The following is a 22,877-nucleotide window of genomic DNA, read 5'->3' as shown; positions in this document are numbered from 1 at the left end:
TCATGTTTTTTAAAAAGCATGATATGAGACAGAGAAAATGACACTTGGAATCCTCACATAACTCCTGACTGTTGTTCTAAGTCTTTTACAGAGATGGCTCATGTATTCAGGTTTTGATCAACAACCATGCCTAGATGGTACAGTGTTCCTTTTAACAGGGATTTCCAGATATTGTTGACTATAATTCCCATCATTCCTGTTTGGACAAGGGCGCAATTTCAGTGCTTGCCTTATGTGCTATTTTCCCTAGATACGCCTCTGACTACACCACACTGGCCCTCTTGAATTATTGTAAATAATTAGAATTATTTACAACTTTCCCCTCATACAAGAGTTTAGTGAACAGTTTATTTTCATGAACTCAATACACATAAAGAGCGTAGAATTAATGTTTCTGTTCACATCACAATTAGCTCTTTTATCCTCTCTCAAGGTACTCACAGGGACTAATACAGGAAGGTAGGGAATGCCCCAGTTCCACAAGAGTTTGTTATTTAGTAGTTATACTTCACTGCAGTCTGGATGGCCAAATTCAGTGACAACCAAACATACTTCACAACACCACAGAATTGTGTCCATTAAATACCATCTGCACTGCAGCATCCAAAGAAGCAGCTGGCTCTCTTCTTGCATCTATGGAAGTGTCCAATTCCATGCATTGAACATTCCACATTAGAGCAACTGGCCAATAAAATATTTTATCTATAAGTGTTATTCACGGCTGCCAGTCAAGATGGCTTAATTTGCAGCGTGGCAATTTAACAACAAAAGTGTCATGCATTCAGAATTGTAGTTATACTGAAAGCAAACCACACAGGAAGTAAATAGCAATTTTAGATGTATCAATTTATTGCATATGTCAGTACATAAAAATAGAAGTTTTGCAAAAGGAAAATCAATATACTGTAGAAACTAGATTAGAATGAAAATGTAAGTGCTTCTTTTATTCGCACTTATACAATAACATTAATGCTTAGGTTAAAAAACCACACACAATGACAAGCAGAGCTTCTCGCTTTTTTCATCTGTAGGAGGAAAAAACCACACCCACTGAAACATTTGAGAACCAAGTCTGATCCTAAACATGTTTACTTACAAGTCTGACTAAATTCAGCGCTACTTACTTTTCTAGCAAGTCTGGGTAGGACTGGAGCCCAATCTGTATCTTAAATACATTGTTCTAACTGGAACTCCTTTGCATGAAGGAGGTATAGATGTAGCTTTTGGCAAGGGTTCTCCTATAAACTTGCATGCTATTTTTCAGAATAGTTTAAAAAAAACAAAAAACCAACAACCCTACACTTTATTTCCTGTATTTCTTTAACTGAACTTTATGGATTTAAATGGGGGAGGGGGGCAAAAGACACAATAAGCAAACAAATAGGGGCTCATAAATAAACAGGGGCACTAAAATGCACTTCTCCCCTAAATGCATTTATTTGTATTTTAAAGAAACTTATTTCCAAGACAGAGCTTAGATTTGCAACCTCGTATAGAACAGATCTTCAGCTGGTGCCTATTACCGATTAAGGGATTGTTAGTGAAGTAGAATATCATACGTATGAATAAGTTCTAGTCAATATATCTACCATTACAATTGGCCCCAATAAACTTGTGCTATTTTTGTTAACTTTACTTGAGTATAGTCTTGCAATAAACTGTTTTGGGGAGCAAATGATTTAAATGGAAGGGTTAATGTATAGAACTTTGGCAGGGTACTACTTGGAGTCCAAGGCTTCTTGCACAGTTTCTAAACAATGCTCATTGCAGAACACAAACATGAACGGCATATGAGCATCAGACTCTAGTCTTTCACACATACTTACTTTACTTACTAAAGCATGAGCTTCTGTTGCCCATTTAGGCTGATGATATATCTGGAAAAAGACATGCCCTTTTGCATTCCAAACTAGATAACCTTTCTGGAAGTGACCATTAATTTCAAAACTAAGTTTGAGGTATCAGACTCAGCTGCTTTAGGACATGGACTATTCAAGAAGCCACCCCGCCCTCTTTTTTTTTTTTTTTTAACAAGCTTAAAGCATAGAAGTGCATAACACTCAAATGCACATGAAAAACATGACATTCACAAGTGTCTTATCAATAAGCTACACCACTGCTACAAACATCTCTTCCAAAATAATCATCATCCCAACTGCATCCCAATCCTAAATATCTGGGGTTCTATTAACATATTACTGCTTAACCTCATGCTCTGTGCCACTGCATTAGCATAGCTGATGACATGATAATACACCTCATGGTGCATAAATGTTTGGGATCAGGATGGTGAGCAGATGCATTTATTCTTCATAAGATTCTAGAAGAATGTTTCCAAATCAGAGAAATGGCACGAAAGAGAAGGCAAATGTTTCTAGGATATCATCTGCAATATTTCCATAACGTAAAAAGTTGAAAGGATACATTAGTGAAAGGAGAAGCTGGAAGTCAGGAAACTATTATATCAGATGAAATGACGGGCGGGCGGGGGGGGATCTCCAAGTAGATAATAAAATTATTTCTAATCATTTTTCTGCTTCCTGTAAATACATGCATGTGCAGAATAGCTTAATTTCTACTGCTGACAGCACCATTTGAGGAAGAACTGTTTTAAAGTTAAATGTATCTTGAATCTGGTCCAAAAGATTAGTAGCAGAAAGCTCTTTTGGAAAAAAGATTCAAGAAGTAGCCTAAATAGGTAGAATGTTTTTTCCCTGAAGAAGAAAAACAGTTTTTATATTATATGCAGTTTGTAAATAAACACAACTTTATATCTCCTTGTAGAGCAAGTAATTTGATTGCGGTCAAGTATAGCCAAGATCAAGCTCCAATATTACTTAATACTCTTGTCATTACATCATCCTCATTTACTTTGGCACTCTTATAGCATATACTAAGCTGTATTAGTATGTGCGTATATTAAGCATATTTACTCGAAAATAAGTCCCACTGAGTCTGATGGGACTTCCTTCCTGATAAGCATGCTTAGGATTTTGGTCTTCAGTGACAAGAACACTTCATATTCGTGTTACACTCTTAAGTCTTGTAGCACAATATGGACAATCATATGATTAAGCAAAACAAAGAACAAAACTAGCTTTACACAAAACTTCTGCAGAGAGAAAAAATGCTTGCGCACCATATATTGATTACTCTCCTCAAAGAAAGCCTTTACAAATGTTTTCAATAAATAGTTTTGCATGGGAAAAGCAGAGATAAATGTAGACTTATAGTTTTACTTTCTCCCATTTGTCTGGATCAACCAGATCCATGTTTTATTATTAACATTTCAATACAGAATAAAAGTTCAGTTGGACTGTTCGATAGCTCTATTTTCCACATGTGGACTTTTGTGGAATGCCCATAAGAGGCACAACCCATAAGTGTTCAAAAAAGGAGGAGTTATTCTTCTAGTATAAGGAGAGCAAACACAGCAACCTGCACTCTAACAATATGTCTGTTTTTGTGACTAGATGGCATTAATTTTTAAATGCACCTTTCTTCACTTGTCCTTAATTTGGCTGCAAGCCATCCCATACCGAATGATATGTATTTCCCTTAGTGCTATTTACAGTCTTAAGCACACCACACAATTGCAGTCATGCATAACATAACCATTCGGGGGTTAATCATGCACATCAAAGCACTGGCTACAGAATATGGTTTTGCTAACCATGTTTAGTTATAGAGCCAAAGCATACACTATATATCGTAGCTTTGCTCCTTCCTTAAACCAGTGTAACACAGTTGCTTAGCAACAAGTTTATTAATGTGTCTTGATCTAAGAAATGGAAATTCAGACTAGCTTTATCAAAAGCATGTAGAAGTGTTCATTCATGTACAGTGCTGTGTAAAAACTATATGGATCATAAGTTATTAGACCTTTCTATGTTTAATTTCATTCTTCAGATAAATATGGACAGAATACACATTTTTTTAAATTAAAAATGGACATTCTTTACCACTTTTCACAAATCCAGGTACAGTAGTTGTATGAAAGAGACTGGAGTTACAGTTATATTATTGTTACATTAGATGACATTTTTGCCATTTCTTCAGGGGAGTGACTTTTTATCACTTCTTTGATGAACTGTTCAAGTGCAGTAAAGTAGCCTTGGCACTGCCAAGTATCATTATGAGTTCCATCTGGAAATATTGCCAATCTTTTAGTCCGAGCAGGAGAAAGTTCATAAAGCTGCTTCATCATAACGGGAGGAATCAACTGGTCAGAGAGCCCAGAGATGAAGAGTGAAGGCATTCTGCAATGAGATATTTTTCTGTAGGACAGAAACTTGTTTTTATAGCACCACAAAGGAAGGTACCTCATTGGGAGGAAAGAAAACAGAGTGCTGGCCATATGTGGGATGCTAAGGAATGTGTTCTCCACCATGATGGCAGAAATCCTATGGGAATTCTCAGATGCTAGGTGAATAGCGACTGCTCCCCCCAAGGAACGGCCAAACAGAAAGATTTTTGTTTTATCAAGATCAGATCTAGTCATTATGTAGTCTAGCACAGCCTCAGAATCTAAATAGATACCTTCTTCACTTGCTTCTCCTTCACTTTTTCCATAGCCTCTATAGTCAACCAGCAATAAGTTTACTTTCAAGTTCACCAGCATCAATAAAGCATTTGGAAGTCTGTGACCAATGTTTCCTGCATTTCCATGGAAATAAATGATAGTAGGCGAATATGAGGAATTGTCTCCTGTGAATCTGAGAAGAATTAGATTGAGCAACACGCCATCTTTGGTTTTGATGAAGATATTTTCATGTGGGATACCAGTAGGCATGGGAACATAAAGCCGCGATGAAGAGGGCTGCTCTGGGAAATAAAGCAGCACATCCTGGAATTTATACAGAATACCTGCTATAGATACAAATATTAACAGAGGTAATATCATGCCTCCATACAAATGAAAGGTTACTATCAAAGGTAACAGAGAAATACGGCAAAGACCCCAGGACCACGACACCAAGGTAAGTAGCCACTTCTCAATGAAAGTCCAAAGCAGCCATGATTTTTCCATTATAGTCGTTACTGAACCTTTAGTCCATATGAATCCTGAAAAGAAAACAGACAAGCACACTTAAAGTCCCATTAAAGTAGGTTAAACTGACATTAAGCGAACTCAGAAGTGCAGCATTTTTATTCATAAATATAATGACACACACTTCAAAGTATAAAAAATAATTACAGAGGCACCGCATAATCGTCTCCACTTAGAAAGGAGGTTGATTTCTATTTGGCTCTATGTGTACATAAAAGGATACCAAGGCAAGATCATTTACTTGAAGACTACTACAAACTTCTGTGCACTTATTTGCAAAAAAGTAAGTCTGACTGGCCAAAGTGGAACTTTTTTCCAAGTAAACATGCACAGGAGTGGGGTGTAAACATGCATAGGAACAAGCATCAATAATTTTTCAGGAGGACAGCATCTGCTGAGTAAAATTTAAACATAATGCCCATACTGTTTGATAACAGAACTATAAATATGCTTAGTCTGAGAAATGAATATGCAGGTGAATTTTTGTTCAGGGCATAAAATTATACCAGTATGGTAGTACCAGTAAAGATGAAGGGTTGTTCTACCTTTCTACCATTATAATCCCTGAATACTGAATTGATTATAAAATCAAAACCGTATGTCAAATCTGCCTGTTTGCTGACATCAGCTAGGTGACAAGAGGCACTACCCATCTCAATTTGGTGCAGATCTGCTGAAAAATGGCTGAGATGCAGCAGTTTAAAAATCAACTCCTAAAAAGAGAAGGTTCAAGTGTTAGCTACCCTTTTTGTCATCAGATAACATCTCAGTTTTTAAAAGTGTCCTTTTAAATGTTTTAAATTCAGGTATGTGCTGCAGCATAGTCTTTGTTTCGAGGGGGGGAAATGATCCAGTATTTTTCTAGTGCAAGACAGCCCACCATTATGCATGGCAGGTTGTTTCATTGTCAAACAGCTCTTACAGTTAAGAAATTCTTCCTAATGCCTAGCCTTAATCTGCTTCCTTGTAACTGGTTCTAGCCTTGCCCTAAGGAATAGCAGAGAACTGATCCATCTTCTATGTGACAGGCCTTTGGATATCTGAAGATGGCTATTGTATCTCTCCATAGTCTGCTCTTCTTTAGAAGTACCTAGCTCCTTCAACCATTTCTCACGGAACCTAGTTTCCAAATTCCACATCATCTTTGTTGTCGTTCTTTGGATCTGTTTCCGTTAATTAATGTTCTCCTTAAATTGCAGGGCCCTGAATGTGATGATGTACAAAATGCATTGATGTAATGGCAAGGGTAAAGGTAAAGTGTGCCGTCAAGTCAATTTCAACTCCTGGTGCCCACAGAGCCCTGTGGTTTTTTCTTTGCTAGAATACAGGAGGGGTTTACCATTGCCATCTCCTGTACAGTATGAGATGATGCCTTTTAGCATCTTCCTATATTGCTACTGCCCGATAGAGGTGTTTCCCATAGTCTGGGAAACATACTAGTGGGGATTCAAACTGGCAACCTTCTGTTTGTTAGTCAAGCATTTCCCTGCTGTGCCACTCAAGGGTACCCAGGATTTTCTAGCTCTTCAAAGAAAAAATACATTTGGGGGGATTGATAGATCTCAATATATGTGAAACATGAAAATGGATTACAAGGACAGGAGAGATCCATCCCAAGAGGGACATTTGTGATGCTCCAATTCTCATAATTTCTGCCCTCATATTTTCATAGAGGATACATTCAAATAGGGACAATTGCCACTCATCCAATTAGTTCAACTTTCAACTACAGAAAAGAGCCAGCGTGGTGTAGTGGTTAGAGTGCTGGACTAGGAAGACCCGAGTTCAAATCTCCATTCAGCCATGATACTAGCTGGGTGACTCTGGGCCAGTCACTTCTCTCTCAGCCTAGTCTACTTCACAGGGTTGTTGTGAAAGAGAAACTTAAGTATGTAGTACACCGCTCTGAGCTCCTTGGAGGAAGAGCGGGATATAAATGTATAATAATAATAATGATAATAATTTTAAAAATGCAAGTTGCACATACATGACATTTGGATAAAATCTAGCAGATGTTTTCCAACTTGTCCTGTTTCTAGTAAGCAGCGGGTTCCAGCATTCAAACTGCTTACAAGTAGCACAAACAGAAATGTTAATATCCTTGGGAAAAGGAATTCTGAAATATGCGAGTACAGCCATTGTGATTACTATGTCTTCAGAGCGTGACACTACCATCTACTGGCAAGATGGCCAAATATATCCACAATCTCCAACATAAGCTTAATAGTAAAAGTAGATGAATTTTGAAACTCTTTATTAAGCAGCTGTACAAATACATACCAGTGATTAAACGCCAGTTAGACTAGCACCTATAACAGAGAATGCTATCATTTTGAAACTCCATTTACATCGAGTTAAAAAACTATTGCATTCCTGATAGGTGTTAATCAAATTATAATTTCATCATTGGTATGCATTTGTACAAGCAGATAATGGATTGGATCCAGAAAAGTTGAGCTTCTCTTATACAATGGAGATTTTGCATCTTTCACCTACAGCTGTATCCCCTTATACTCCTCAAAAAGCTGCTCCTGAAGGCAGGAGGATCCTCTAGAACAAGATGGGATGTTGAATAGGAGATTGCAGCAAGAGGAGGGAGTCAACAGGAATTTGGAAGGGGCTTGAATGAGCATAAGCACCTAGAGCATCCAGAAAAATAATCCAATATTCAAGTGCTCCAAACTCAGGTCATATAGAAGCATAGCTGGGTGAAAATATCACTGGCCATTCAGGAATGTAGAAATCTGATGCAGACATCCTGGAACTTCAAATATTTGTTTGGCAGCACAAGGCTGACGCCAAAAAAATGTGATGTTGGTTTTTAACAGTCCTGCTTAGGATACTATGACTCAGTCGGGCTGCTTCAAATAGAGACATTAAGTCCTCGGTAAGTGTCCTAGTTCAGGGCTACACAACTTTGACTTTCCAGCTGTTGTTGGAGACTATAACTCCTCTCCTGGCCACAGTGGCCAATAGTCAGCAGTTGTGGTCATGTAGTCTTCATGTAGTCCAACTCTAGGTTATGTGAGTTGGTACTCTAACAAGCAGGCTTTCTCTGTAGCTGCCTCAGGGCTCTGGAAGATACCCCCTGTTGAAATAAGAGCATCTCTTTCTCTGTTTGTTTTTAGGAAGACCCTCAAGACTCATCCCCAGGCTTTTAACTGAATTTTAACACTTTTAATGTCTTTTATCTTCTGAGATTGTTTTGTGAATTTTAACTGGTTTTATATTCGCTCTGTGGTGGGGTTTTTTTAATTGTGTACACTACCTAGAGATGCATGTATCAGGTGGCACAGAACCATGACAGATAATTAAACTCTGCAGCAGGGCCAAGGTTGTGCAGGTGTGTCCTAGTTACTACTTTTTGCTATGGAATTGCTAGATGGAACCAAGTGCCATTTTCCATGCTAACCTCTGCTAACTTGGCAAAGAGGCACCTTTTAACATGGTGATTTTCTATATTTAGCAGGGGGAGAGTAACTAGCCCTATCCACCCCCAGCACAGTACCTCCAGTAACTGTTGCTTGTGTCTATCTTATGTTTCTTTTTTGTGTAAACTCTCTGAGCCATTTTTTGAAGGGCGGTATAGAAATCCAATCCAATCCAATCCAATAAATAAATAAATAAAATAAAATTTTCATCTGTCATTAAAACCTGCCAAATGTTATCAAGTCTGCCAAAAAAGCAAGCAAGCAAGTAAATCACCCAGCATCTGGGAACTGGAAGTTTTTCAGTCCTGCAAATCTTTATTAAAAGCTTCTCATAAAAAAGCAGTTGCAGAAAACGCAAGTCCTAAACTATAATTTATCCTTTTAAAAATCTGTCCTATATAACTAACAGCATTTAACAGTATGTAGGCAGCCAGCGTGGTGGTTAGAGTGCTGGGCTAGGACCGGGAGACCTGAGTCTGAATCCTCATTCGACCATGGCACCTGTGACACTAATTTTTTTAAGCTAAAAAGTTCACTGTGTATTCACATTCTTATGTTGTATATCATATGCCCCTGCAGTAAAAAGTATGTTGGAAAAACAATTAGACAAAGTATGTACATTTATGCAATACTAGTGGATGAGATCCATCACTGATCAGGCAAAGTCATTTTGTATAGGAAATTTTTTAAGGAAAGTTCAATAAATTAAATATATTAATATAATCTTTTATTACTGTGGTTGCAGAAGAGAAATAAAAGAACAGTTTTATATTTGTAGGATAGGATAGGATTTCAACTTCAAACGTTTACCATAAACATATTTGAATCTGAGCAAGATCTGCTTCTCTGGGGCATGAAGTAATTTTGGAATTATTCATCTGATTATCAAGTGAAATCTACTGAGAACAGCAGCAGTTAAAATAGGATGCTTAAAGACTCCCCTTTAGTGGATTATTTCATGGAGAAAAAACTATACTTCAGAAATATCATTTTGGGCCCTAGAACAAAGGGGTGTGGAGCAAAAGACTCTTTTGGTGAAGGATGCTAAATGGAATGACATACTTTAGCACACCAGGGTCTTAATGAAGATTTGCAATTGCTCCAATGTTGTAGAGACCTTGTGTTAGGGACCTTTACAGTATATTCAAGAAAAGAAAATTTCTGGGTCTAGGAAGTATTAGTAAGTGTGTGCAGGATGGACCTTGCAGTGAAGTGTGAAGGGTTTTTCCAAGGTTCTTCCCTTCTGTTTTAGAATGAGCTCCTTGTTTTTTTATTTACCATATTTATATACCACCCAATATGTATTCCTAGATAGTGTACTTAATTAAAACACAAGAAATGTAAAAACAAAATAAAAACAATTAAGCAGTATTAATTTTGACTAAAACCTGGAGAAAACAGGTGTTATCTTGAGGATCTTTTTAAAAAGCAGCCAGAGATGGAGAAGCTTTTATTTTGACAGGGAGCATCTTCAAAAGTCCCAGGGCAGCCACAGAGAAAGGCCAGTCCCAAGTTGCCACCAAATAAGCAGTGGCAACTGTAATTATGGTCTCATGGTATACAAGTCCCAGTCGTGTTAGTCAACTTTTCAAAAGCAGCAGAGTTGCAATGAGAGGTTGTTTGGCTTTAGTTTTCATTTCAAACTGTTTTACGTTTAAGCCCTGAAAGGTGGGCTTGAGTTCCTGTTATAATTTTTTCACGTGTGATTTATTTCAGACTCTGACAGCAGTCTTCACTGATGATTTCCACTGGTGCCACCCCCTGCCCGTGGCCTATGCTTGGTCCAGTGGTCCTCTCAGCAGTACGCACCCTGGCAGTGGGAGGGGAGGGTGCACACTGAAGGTGCTGCCGGGCACCTGTAGGTCTTCCCCACCGCTGCCATTCAAAAGACACGGCAACAGGAGCAGGGGAGGGTGCTCACCCAATAAGCAAGAAAGGGAGGGGAGGGGGAGAGGAGGGAAGAGACAAGTCAGAGGCAGACAGTGGGGTCTCCATGGGCCACCAGTGGGATCCCTGCGGGCCGTGCAATGAACACTGGTGTGTGCTCTTAATAAGGGGTCTTTTTATGGCTAATTCTTGTTATAAGCATGTTTTATTTACAATTGCATGAATTTTTATCAAGAATAAAAGTACTGTTAGTAGCAGGCTACATAAGCAGCTTGATAATATCTAAGAGCTTGGAATGGTGTAGCATGGTTATGTGATTGTTTTTATAATGCACGGGATTTGTTAATTTTTTTTAATTGTTGTCCTCCATAGCTTAGTTATGTGCCCTTCATATCTTTGCAATGAAATGAAAAAGAATATTTACCCAAAACGCATTGGGCTCAATTAAGAATTCTGTGAGGCACCTGAGGACCTCTTCTCTTTCGTGCTCTTCTATCTACCCTCCTTTTTTCTTCTAAGGATATACATGCACCAGGTAGGACTACAGAAAACACACGACACAGCACATGCAATCATACCCAGGTATCAACTTCCTGAAGGAAAAGTCTGTTTCACAGGCCATCTCTTTTCAACTTTAGACCACAAACTGTTTTTACATGGAAGAACTCCCACAGAATTAAACAGCAGAGCTAGAAGAGAAAACAGTTCAAACAGTAAATATCCCCAAGTGCTAAGTTAAATTAAAACAACAAAAATCAATATTGAGACAAGTAGTACTCTGGCATATTAAACGTTTTGACAAAAAAAAATCAGTTAAGTTCTTTAAGAAGTTGAACACATGCACAATGAGCTCATGAAACTATCGCTTGCGATTGGTTGGTCAAAGCCAAACTAGTTATGACAGTCTGTGATTGGATCTGCCAAGATATTTACCGGTAGGCCTCTTCAGACAGATTTAAGAAGGGGAGCATCCAAAGTTGGTCCAGAAGTCCCACCCCCCAGCAGTGTTCTCTATTTTCCCCCCATTCGTCTGTGGAATGAGTTTTGTTCTGGGCAGCAGTATCAAGGCACTGTGTGTGCACATACATTCAGAGTGGGACCTTCCCGATTCAAAGCGGGATCTAAAATTAACTGAGCAGACATTTTTTAAAAAAACCTTGTGAGCATGCACACGCCTTAGAGGGAACACTGTCCCCCAGTGCTTCGCTCACTCCCCCTCCTGTGCAGCTCAGGGTTATGGTGCTTGTCTGAGGTCTGCTGATCATGGAAGTGCCCACCATCATGCTTATGGCATCTGCCTCTTCAGAGAAGTGCTGTAACCATGGGCAGTGCGGAAGTGAGTGATGTGCTGGGGAGCGGAACTTCCGGACCAGCACTGTACGGCATACAGAGTACATTGTCCTTTTAAAAGGGCTGTTTTCTTTGGTGAGGAACAACCACAGGGAACAATTTGTAAGGCTTGCACCCTTCTACTTGCACAACTTCCGCAACTTAGATTGCTTCACTGAAACTATTACTATATGGGTATCTGCCTTTTTCATCGTTGGTAGCTGAGAAGAGGGATGAAAGCTGGGGAAACAGAATGGAGGAAGTGTTCGATTTCCCAAATTTCAGCTGCTTCCAACCACAGAAAAAGAAGTTAGGTGATCTGGTCATGAATCTATCACATCACAACTATCTTGCTCTAAGACCAAGAGCAAAATTAACAGATAGCTATGCATCTAGTTATTAAGCCGAAAGGTTGGCATTTCTTACACATGCTTTACAAAAACCAAGATATACTTCAGTCTGATTGGGAGTTTCTCAGACTTAAAAATAGATTATGCATCTCTTAGGGACGGAAACATTGGCATTTGGGGGGAGGGGGATGATGACACTGGAAGCTGCAGTGTGCTCATGTGACAGAACAGAACATACAAATTAATAATAATTCAAGTTCATTGGTGCCAGCATAAAGAATACTTACATAAAACAAATATCTCTAAAAGTGAAAACAGACACAATGGCTACAAACTTTTCTACATTCCCTAGGGAGTTATTTCCCACTGGACAGCATCTACAGTGATGCATTGTGCAACAATTATTATCATTATTATCATCATCATCAATTCGATTTCCACCCTTCCAAAAATGGCTCAGGGTGGTTTACACAGATAAATAATAAATAAATAAGATGGAACCCTGTCCCCAAAGGCCTCACAATCTAAAACAAACATAAGATAGACACCAGCAACAATCATGGGGGTACTGTGCTGGGGATGGATTAGCTAGAGCACAGAGTCCACTACATTTTCCACTACTGCAAGAACTAACTGCCCAATCTTTCATCTCTGACGCACTCCAAATATCGCTGGGCATTTTCTAGGGCTCGCTTCAATGCCCCTCCTTCAGCATTACTGGAAGGTAGATTTCAGTGTATATCTGTTTCACAGCAGCAATACCCTTGTGAGATTGAAACAATAGCTCATGTTCTTTTGCACTACTACTTTCAAGATTTGAGATTTGATTTGATCTTATTATTAGTGAAATTCCCAGGACATATGGATGATTATTAGTGAAATTCCCAGGACATATGGATGATTGTCATGTTAAGTTTCTTTTAGAGGATAGAGATTCCTATGTCACCTACAAAGTAGCTAAATTTTGTTTTTTAGCATCTAGGACATGTCATATGCTTGTCTAGTCAATATGAATAACAATGATGGTCAGTGATGTATGCATGATTTGTATAAACGCCTTTACTGTATAGTCTTGCTGATCACTTTACAAAGATTGACTTGAACTAATCTGGAAGAGCAGTTTTCTTTGCACAGTAACTTTGTGCAGTATTCACCAGCACAACACAAGACTGGTCTGCATGCCACCCACTGAAATATGCTGGACTTGCTTCCAAGTAAATAAGCATATGATTGCATTATAAAACCAGGAGAACAGTATTAGCTTGATAAAAAGAATTTTGTCTCAGTCTCTTTCGTTTATGAGCATATATTGCAATTATTACGCAAAAGTACTGTGAACAACAGAGTACTGTGAACACTTAACTACTTTTAGCCCAGTTTTTCAAAAGGGCACCATTCAGAAAATTGGTGCCATACTCATGCTGCTAAGGACTTTAAGTACAGTTAAGCTCCAAGAGATTTTTCAGTCCTTAATTTTCAAAGTGATGAAACAAAAGGTTATGTCTGCAGTAACAACAAATATTTTATGCCGCTTTTCAACAGGAGTTTCCAAAGCAGTTTACATAGAAAATAAATAAATAAGCTGGCCCCTTGTCCACAAAGGGCTCACAATCTAAAAAGAAACATAAGACAGACACCAGCAAGTCACTGGAGGGGTACTGTGCTGGGGCAGAGGAGAATAGGGCCATTTGCTTTCCCCCTGCTAAATAAAGAGAATCACATTGTTAATAAGGTGCCTCTTTGCCCAGCCAGGAAGGGTTTCCCTGCTAAGACCAACAATCACAATTTTTAATGCTTTCTTGGATAATTCTTTCTTGGATAATTCAGATCTCATAGTCAGGTAAAGACACAGGGTCTTCTAAGAATACGCCCCATTTGGCCAGTGGGACAGAGAATCGTTTTTGAACCTTGTAGATATAAGAACCCTCAAAAGTTAAAGTTTGGGAGTAACAAGCATTTACTACCAAGCTATGACTTAAGGATGGCATGCTTATACCTGCAAGATTCAAGAAGAGTTGTTCTTCCCCAGAGTGGATATAAATCAATTTACTTTAAAAAGGAGTTTTTAACATTTAAATTGGATTTCAAAAAATGTAAATAAAATTCTAAATTTCCATTTTTTGACAATATTAAAATGTATCATGGTTAAAATTAAATCTCATCATAAAATATGCTACACCAACACTTAACAGTTTCCTGAAAATGAACTAATGACTACCTCATATACTGAGTTACCTACCCAACATAGGCTTTCATTTCAGTTGCATTTTATGAAAATGGCTCTAGTCTGCCCAGTAGCACCATGTAGCTCCCAGTTCTTGCATGTGGAAATGTCTAGACTTCCCATTTCTGTTTCCAAGCCTGTTTTTTATGTGCAAGCACACAGGTTGGATCCTGTGTGCATATTGTGTGGTGGTGCTGGCCCAAGGCAGAGGAGTTAAGACAGAGACACAATATAGGAAAGGAGATGCAATTAAAAAATAGTGGTGGGCAGGGGGAAATGAAGGCATTGTTCAGTACAGAGCTTCCTGTTGCTTCTAAAAAGCTGTCATAGCTTCTGGGCTATTCCACCCTATGTGGGAATATTTTGAAGAAATACCTTCTCTCAGTAAAAACGAATGTGTGTAAAGTGTAAGCAGTGCAACAAGGAGATACAGGGCAACTTGACACAGATAATGAGTAAAGATAAAGATACTAATTATATTTTTAAAAACAGGTATTATATCATTTCTTAAATTAGTAAAAATCAAATTATCTGAAACATTACACGAAGTATACTCTTCTAGATGTTGTAAATTTAGCATGTTTTAGTGATCAAGATTTGCACCATTGTTTAAGAGAAATATGCGAAGAAGTATCAGCAGAAAACTTGATTTAAATCAATGATTTAAATTGATTTTGGTGATTTAAACCAATCCACCCTGCTCCAGTTACCAGGGTATTCTTAGAAGAAAGCTATGCCCATAGGCCACAATGCTGCCAGCTGCCAGGCTTTGCCATGACTGTCTCTGTCAGGCCACTGTGCTTCAGCAGTGATAAGCTGGTTCAACATAGGACCTTCCTTAATTACACTGAAGTGTAGCAGCAGCACATTTGGCACCACTGAAGTCTGGGGGTTGTGCTACAAGAGTTCCTGAAAATGTCCACCCAGTGTTCCGCAGCAGTTCAATATCAAATCCAATGTCAGGAATTAGAAAGAAAGAAGTTGAAGGTAAGCAGAGAGTATCATGATGCCATAATACAAATAAGGTGCTGCCACATTTGAAATACTGTGTAGTTCTGGGCACCCCATCTCTTAAAGGAACCACAAGCATGGAGAGGAAAAGGTGGGGTTTGGGGTTTTTTTAAAAAGGAAAACCAGACTAATGATTAACTTGAAGCACCTTCTCTACAATGAAAGGCTAATTAGGTGGTTTTTAGTTCAGAGAAAAGCTGACTGAAGGGGAGGAGAAAGAAGGGCATAACAGAGGTTTTAAAAATTATTACTGATAAGGGGAGATGAATGTTTTCCTCCTCCCGCCATTGCACAAGAAGTCAGGTTTATAACAAAAAATCCTCTTGACAGGAGGTTCAGGACTTGACAAAAGGAAATACTTCACACAAAGCAGAATTCACACAAAGCTTCACATAAAGCTGAAGATGTAGTGAAAGCCACTTGTTTAGATAGCTTTTTAAGAAGGATTAGACAAATTCAAAGAACATTCTAAAACTGAAAAGCTATCCTACATCAATATGAAGAGCTACCGGTAAAAACTGACTGTAATAACTAAATAGAATGTCCATGTACAGAGCAGTATACCTGTGAGAACTAGGTGCTTCATGAGCTACCCATGGCTCCTGGTAACTGCTGCTGGAAAGAGAAAGCTGGACTAGATAAATTTAAGCACTGCATTACTTGATCATTAGGTTCTTAAGTCCAGAAACTGGACTTAACAGTACTCAAAGAAGGGGCAGGATGGTAGAAGTGGCACACACAAAGTATGCAATCAAGCACAGTCGATGAACTACATAAAAGAGGCCTAGAACAGTCCATTTATTTGATACAATGGTTTTTATGGGCTTCATAAAAGCTTTAATGGCACAATCACAAGTTGCTTCTGTTTCAAGCTTTTATGAAATAATCTGTCATCTTCCCTATTTTTCCACTGTGGGTTCTCAATCAAAGTTGAGACATTTATGCTTCTAAAATCCAAACCATAGCAAGTCCCTATCCAACTCAGGACAGCATCCTACCAGTGGTGGTGGTTGGTGTCCACCTTGTGTTTCTTTTTAGACAGAGAGACCTTTGGGGACAGTGAGCCATCTCTATTATAAACTTTACTTATTTATTGTAGTAACTTGTTTCCAAGTAAATAATCATAGATTCAGACTATAATTCTTACTTGGAGATAAATCCCACTGAAATAAATATAGCTTATTGAAATTAAACTTGGTTAAACCGGACTGCAGTGATTCTCTGTGCAATTACTTGACATATAGCTCCATCACTGAACTCAGAGAACTTATTTCCATAGTGGTCAGACATGTTTTGCAAGCAGAAGAGCCCAGGTTCGACCCCCAGCAACTCTAGATCCTAGGGCCAGAGAAAGTCTCCTCAGCCCTGGGGAGCTGCCACCACTAAAAAAGAGACAATGCTGGGCTAGACTGAGCAGCGACCTACCACAGGGCTTTCCTAAGCTGTTACATTTCAGAAAATCAAGATGGGAGAAGGGGAACCAGCTACCTGAAATGCAGTGGCGCAATTCTTCTTTTCGCCGAGCCCCAGAAGCAGGGGCATAACTATAATAGGGCAAGGAGAGACAGTTGTCTGGGGGCCCACTGCCGGGGGGGGCAGAGGCAAGTCACATGAACGACTTCCCCAGCCACACACCTGCCCGGGCTTCCTTCAGTTGTGTTCATCCTTCGAAATTGATGTGAGTGTTAAGACCTGGAGCTACCAGAACAGCCTGTCTTTCTCTCGTACCATTAAATGACTTGCATCGTCCACAATTTATAAAACCTTAAAAAAATAATTTAGAATGATGTTCTATTGTGGCACATAGCAGTTACACACACACACACACACACACACACACACACACATATATACACACACATACATATCTCACTATGCTTTTTGTTACCACTATTCAGCCTCATTTAAGATTTCTTTACTTCCTGAGCTGAGCTTCAGTGGAGGGGGGGGGCGGCATTATAAAATCTTGTCTCTGGGCCCACCCCAACCTTACTACACCCCTGCCCAGAAGCCTCTGGAGACTAACTGAGGAGACTGGAGAGAGGTCCAGGGAGAAGGAGAAGGAGGAGGCCCTGCTGCCCACCCCCTGCCGGTTCAATATAAGCACACATTGTTCTTCATGGGCAGCTAGTCATGGTGGCTCCACAATCTTCTAGCCTCAGAGGCAGTCCGTAAGGAAGCAGCAGCAGCAGCGACAGGAGGGCATGGCCCCGCCCCTCGCTTGCGGGCTTCTTCCCAGGCTGCCTGGGAAACAGGTGCTGGCCTAGAGAGGCCTTGGCCGCCTGATCCATACAGGAAGACAAGCCGCTCCCCAATACCCAGCCACTGCTGTGCGGCAGGTGGGCTCCCTGAGCAGCTCCAAGGGGAGGGGCTGCAGAGAGAGGAGGCCCAGCGACGGGCGGAAGAGCCGCTTCCTACTTCTCACGATCCCTTACCTGAGCCTCAGCGCTCCGCTGGAGCCCCCGCTGCCCCCGCACCCCGACCGCATCGCTCCCCGCCGAGCCACCTTGCCTCCCCTGGGCGGGGGCTTCCACATCACATCCTTCTTCTTCTTCTTCTTCCTGTGGATGGTAATGGCGTACCAGGACCGTATTATCCCACTAACGCCACCTACTGGAAGACCGATAAAAGAGCTCTAGTGGTTGAATCAATAAAGAATTATAAACGTTCAGATAAACGCGACGACTTGAGAAAATTCCATAAAAGCGAGACTGCCTGTTTCCAACCTCGTCGATCCAAAAACAACTCTCGGATAGACCTACCGCTAAAACCAGCAGAATGAAGAGAGTGAAGAAAACCAACACGATCGTCACTAAAACGGATACAATCCCATAAAAGATGGTCCACAGTTTCAGAAACCCCACAAAACTGGCACAGATCATCCCCTGATTTTCCAAGAAGGAACAACCTATCCCCAGTCGAGCAGTGACCCGACAGCACCCTGAACAAAGAGACTTGCCGGGACCTACCCAAGACACCAAACAAGCTAAAATCATCCAACTTCGGGCAGAAAGCATAAACCCTTCGACCCGTGGAGTCCACATCCCAATCCGCCTCCCAGACCTTCCGCAATTCTGACCGTACCCAAGACCTAACCTCCATGCCATTAAATGGGATTCTGCAATCCACATCCGGGCGGTCTAAAGACTCCTTTGCCACCGCATCCGCAAGTTCATTACCAAAGATCCCAACATGGGACCGTACCCAACGAAACCGGATGAAAAAAACCCCCAAATGGAGTAAGTTACTCAGGATCCAGATCTCAGATACAACGGGGGATTTATTCAAAAAAGCACCCCCTTGAATAGCCTGCAAACCGGACATAGAGTCTGAGAAAATCATATACCTCCCAGGGGGCATTCCCTGGATCCATTCCAGAGCTAAGAGGATTGCGGTGAGTTCTGCCGTCATAATACTGACACCCCCAGTCAACCTATATCCCCTCCTCACGTCCAAACTGGGAACAACAAATGCCGCAGACACCCTATCTCCCTGGATGGCCCTGGAACCGTCTGTATAGATCCTGCAAAACCCAGAATCCGCTGATAACCGTTCTAACGCCAGAGATTTTAACACAGCGTCGGACTCCCAAAAAGCCCCCCCCCCCGAACCATCCAGCAAAACCTCAGGGGGACTATACAACCAGATTGGATAGACCAAAGGCACATTTCGCATCTGCCGTAGCCCCTCAGTGAGATCCGACTTAAGCCATCTGAACAATCTCACTGCATGAGGGCAACGACCTCTATCAAACTTCCCAGGATCACTAAACTCCCAGCATTGGTCATACACGGAGCCCCAATTCCCAAATGAAAAATCCCGGAGCCGGTTCCATAGCACAATATCCAGGTATTCCCGACGCAATGCCCCAGGCATCTCACCAGTCACCCCCTGGAGAACACTACAAAGAGTAGTAGGGAAAGCCCCACAAACAGTCCGGAGAGCCGTAGACTGTATAACATCCAACTTGTGCAAAGTAGATTTAGAAGCTGATGAGAAGGCCTGACATCCATAGTCCATTACCGAGCGAACCATGGCACGATACACCAACAGAAGAGACCCCCGGTCCGCACCCCAAGAATTACCAGAAATACCTCACAGTAAATTGAGACGTGGCCTACAATGATCTTCAAGAGAACGAACATGGGGGATCCACGTCAGCTTGGAGTCAAAAACTACTCCCAAAAAACGGAATTCAGCAATGAGTTCAATATGAGAGCCGTACAAAAACAAGCTGGGAGCCACCGATACTGAACGACGTGTAAAAATCATCCCCTTCGACTTCGAAGGTGAAAACTTGAAGCCCCACTCGTTCCTCCAAGCCTCCAAAGCAAGGAGAGCCTTATTCATTTTTTCCACAACGCTACCCAAATTTTTACTCCTATACCAGATCGCACAATCATCTGCATATATACTGCAGGCCACGCCTTGTGGCAAAACTAGAGGAAGGTCATTCACCATCACGTTGAACAAAGTAGGGCTCAAAACGCTGCCCTGGGGGATCCCATTTTGAATTTCACGGGGCTCAGAAACCGAGTCCCGGACTCGGACTTTAATACGCCTGCCCTCAAAAAAGGACAACAGCCACTGAAAGAGTCTTCCTTTTATACCACAACAATGCATTTTGTACAGCAAGCCCTCCCTCCAAACCATATCATATGCTTTCTCAAGGTCCAGAAATGCCACAACCAAAAACCCCTTCAATTGGAAGGTCTTATGTATATCAGTTTCCAATCGGATCACCTGGTCCAAAGTGCCACGACCCTTCCGAAGGCCGCTCTGAAAGTCTGTAAGCAACTTATTCTTCAAGATACGACATCAGGCGATCATTAATCATCCGTTCCATGAATTTACAGAAACAAGAAAGTAAAGCTATGGGGCGATAGGACGTTGGTTCCGACAAATTCTTGCCCGGTTTGCTCACAGGAACCACGATGGCATCTTTCCAGGATAGTGGAACAACACCCGCCTCCCAAATCAGGTTATATAATCATAACAAAAGCTGAACTGAGTCCTCAGGTAAGTGTCGAAGAATTTCATAACTGATGCCATCCTCACCGGGGGCCGACCGCCTCCCTAGACATATAGCCCTACGAAGCTCCCAATGAGAAAAAAATGCATCAAGCTCACATTCCAAATAAGGAGCAGACACGTCAAAAACTGTCCTGTTACTTTCCAAGAAGGCCGCCTGACGTTGCACAAAGGAAGCCGGCCTATTTTCCGAGCTACCAACTTGTTGAAATAAATCAGCAAGCGTTTCAGCCTTTTCCACATCCGAAACAGAAACAGAGCCATCTGCCAACACCAAAGCAGGAACACCTCTCATCTTTGGATAAACCCCATTCATCTTCCGAATCTGCCTAAAGACGTTCCCAACAGGAACGTCTACTGACAACCTGTCACAATAGGACCTCCAGCTCTTCCTCTTCGCCAACCGAACAACCAACTTCACTTTAGCCCTCAAACGCTTGTATACAAGCAGATCAGCCCCAGACATAGTACGTTTAGCTTTCCTAAAAGCACGATTCCGTGCTTGGACAGCCAGTTTACAATCCTCTGACCACCAGGGGACCAAACGACGGGATGTACCCCGAGCTCCAGATCTGGGAACAGCAAGAGAGGCTGCCCTAAAGACACCAGACGAAACAATGTCAGCGAGCTCCTCTACTGGAGCTGAGGCTGGGGCCAACGCCAACTCCCGTGTACAGGAGGTCTGGAACAGATTCCAGTCAGCCTTCGTATAATTCCAACGAAGGCCCAAGGAGAGCTGCTCAAAAAGCCCCTGCTCTCCAAACTGCAATAAGGTAGGAAGATGGTCGCTTCCCATATGAAGATCAGATAGAACTTCCCAAGAACATTTCCCAGCTATTGAGCTAGAAACTATTCCCAAATCCAAAAAAGACATCCGTCCAGAACTAGAATCAAACCTGGTCGGAATGTCATCATTAAGAATCACAAAACTATGGTCAGCACAGAACGCCTCCAAAACCTTTCCATTAGAATCAAGTCTAGAACTGCCCCACAGAGGATTATGACTACAGTGAGGGAAATACGTATTTGATCCCCTGCTGATTTTGTCCGTTTGCCCTCTGACACAGAAATGACCAGGCTATAATTGGAATGGTAGGTTTATTGTAGCTGTGAGAGACGGAATAACAACAAACAAACCCTCAAAAGCCCAGTGCCCAAAAGTCAGCGATGGATTTGCATTGTAGTGAGGGAAATAAGTATTCGATCCCCTATCAACCAGTAAGATTTCAGGCTCCCAGGTGTCTTTTCACTATATGCAGGTAACAAGCTGAGATGAGGAACACCCTCTGTAAGGGAGTGCTCCTAATCCCAGCTTGTTACAGTACCTGTATAAAAGACACCTGTCCATAGAAGCAAGCAATCACTCAGCTTCCAAACTCACCACCATGCCCAAGACCAAAGAGCTGTCGAAGGATGTCAGGGACAAGGTTGTAGACCTGCACAAGGCTGGACTGGGCTACAAGACTATCGCCAAGCAGCTTGGTGAGAAGGTGACTACAGTTGGCACGATAACTCACAAATGGAAGAAACACAAAACAACTGTCAATCTCCCTCGGTCTGGGGCTCCATGCAAGATCTCACCTCGTGGAGTTGCAATGATCATGAGAACGGTGACAAAGCATACTAGATCTACACGGGGGGAACTTGTCAATGATCTCAGGGCAGCTGGAACCATAGTCACCAAGAAAACAATTGGTAACACACTACACCGTGAAGGACTGAAATCTTGCAGTGCCCGCAAGGTCCCCCTGCTCAAGGCAGCACATGTACAGGCCCGTCTGCAGTTTGCCAATGCACATCTGAATAATCCAGAGGAGAACTGGGCGAAAGTGTTGTGGTCAGATGAGACCAAAATCGAGCTCTTTGGCATCAACTCAACTCGCCATGTGTGGAGGAGGAGGAATGCTGCCTATGAGCCCAAGAACACCATCCCCACCGTCAAACATGGAGGTGGACACATTATGCTTTGGGGGTGTTTTTCTGCTAAGGGGACAGGACACCTTCACCGCATCGAAGGGACGATGGACGGGACCATGTACCGTCAGATCTTGGGTGAGCACCTCCTTCCCTCAGCCAGGGCATTGAGAATGGGTCGTGGATGGGTATTCCAGCATGACAATGACCCAAAACACACAGCCAAGGCAACAAAGGAGTGGCTCAAGAAGAAGCACATGAAGGTCCTGGAGTGGCCCAGCCAGTCTCCAGACCTTAATCCCATAGAAAATCTGTGGAGGGAGCTGAAGGTTCGGGTTGCCAAACATCAGCCTCGAAACCTTTCTGACTTGGAGAGGATCTGCAAAGAGGAGTGGGACAACATCCCTCCTGGGTTGGGTGCAAAGCTGGTGGCCAACTACAAGAAATGTCTGACCTCTGTGATTGCCAACAAGGGTTTTGCCACCAAGTACTAAGACATCTTTTGTGAAGGGATCGAATACTTATTTCCCTCACTACAATGCAAATGCATCGCTGACTTTTGGGCACTGGGCTTTTGAGGGTTTGTTTGTTGTTATTCTGTCTCTCACAGCTACAATAAACCTACCATTCCAATTATAGCCTGGTCATTT

At 41.5% G+C, this 22,877-nt stretch overlaps 1 protein-coding gene across 25 annotated transcripts in view; it reads right to left on the bottom strand.

Annotated features, from left to right (window-relative positions):
- Positions 1 to 827: 827 nt before the first annotated feature.
- Positions 828 to 22,877, bottom strand: part of ABHD13 (abhydrolase domain containing 13) — a 45,633-nt gene continuing 23,583 nt past the window's right edge. For 6 of the 25 annotated variants that reach the window (XM_053283814.1, XM_053283813.1, XM_053283810.1 and 3 more), the window contains 3 exons: positions 17,718 to 17,895; positions 10,947 to 11,057; positions 828 to 5,064 (listed from right to left, as the gene is read on the bottom strand). In XM_053283814.1, the coding sequence (XP_053139789.1) occupies positions 4,016 to 5,029 (1,014 nt within the window). In that variant the 5' untranslated portion in view covers positions 5,030 to 5,064; positions 10,947 to 11,057; positions 17,718 to 17,895 and the 3' untranslated portion in view covers positions 828 to 4,015. The other 19 variants (XM_053283821.1, XM_053283825.1, XM_053283823.1 and 16 more) reach the window with 12 other exon arrangements.

This window comes from Hemicordylus capensis, chromosome 1 (assembly GCF_027244095.1).
Source record: "Hemicordylus capensis ecotype Gifberg chromosome 1, rHemCap1.1.pri, whole genome shotgun sequence".
Classification (NCBI taxonomy): Eukaryota; Metazoa; Chordata; class Lepidosauria; order Squamata; family Cordylidae; genus Hemicordylus; species Hemicordylus capensis.
This window is presented reverse-complemented; position numbering and strand designations above follow the sequence as displayed.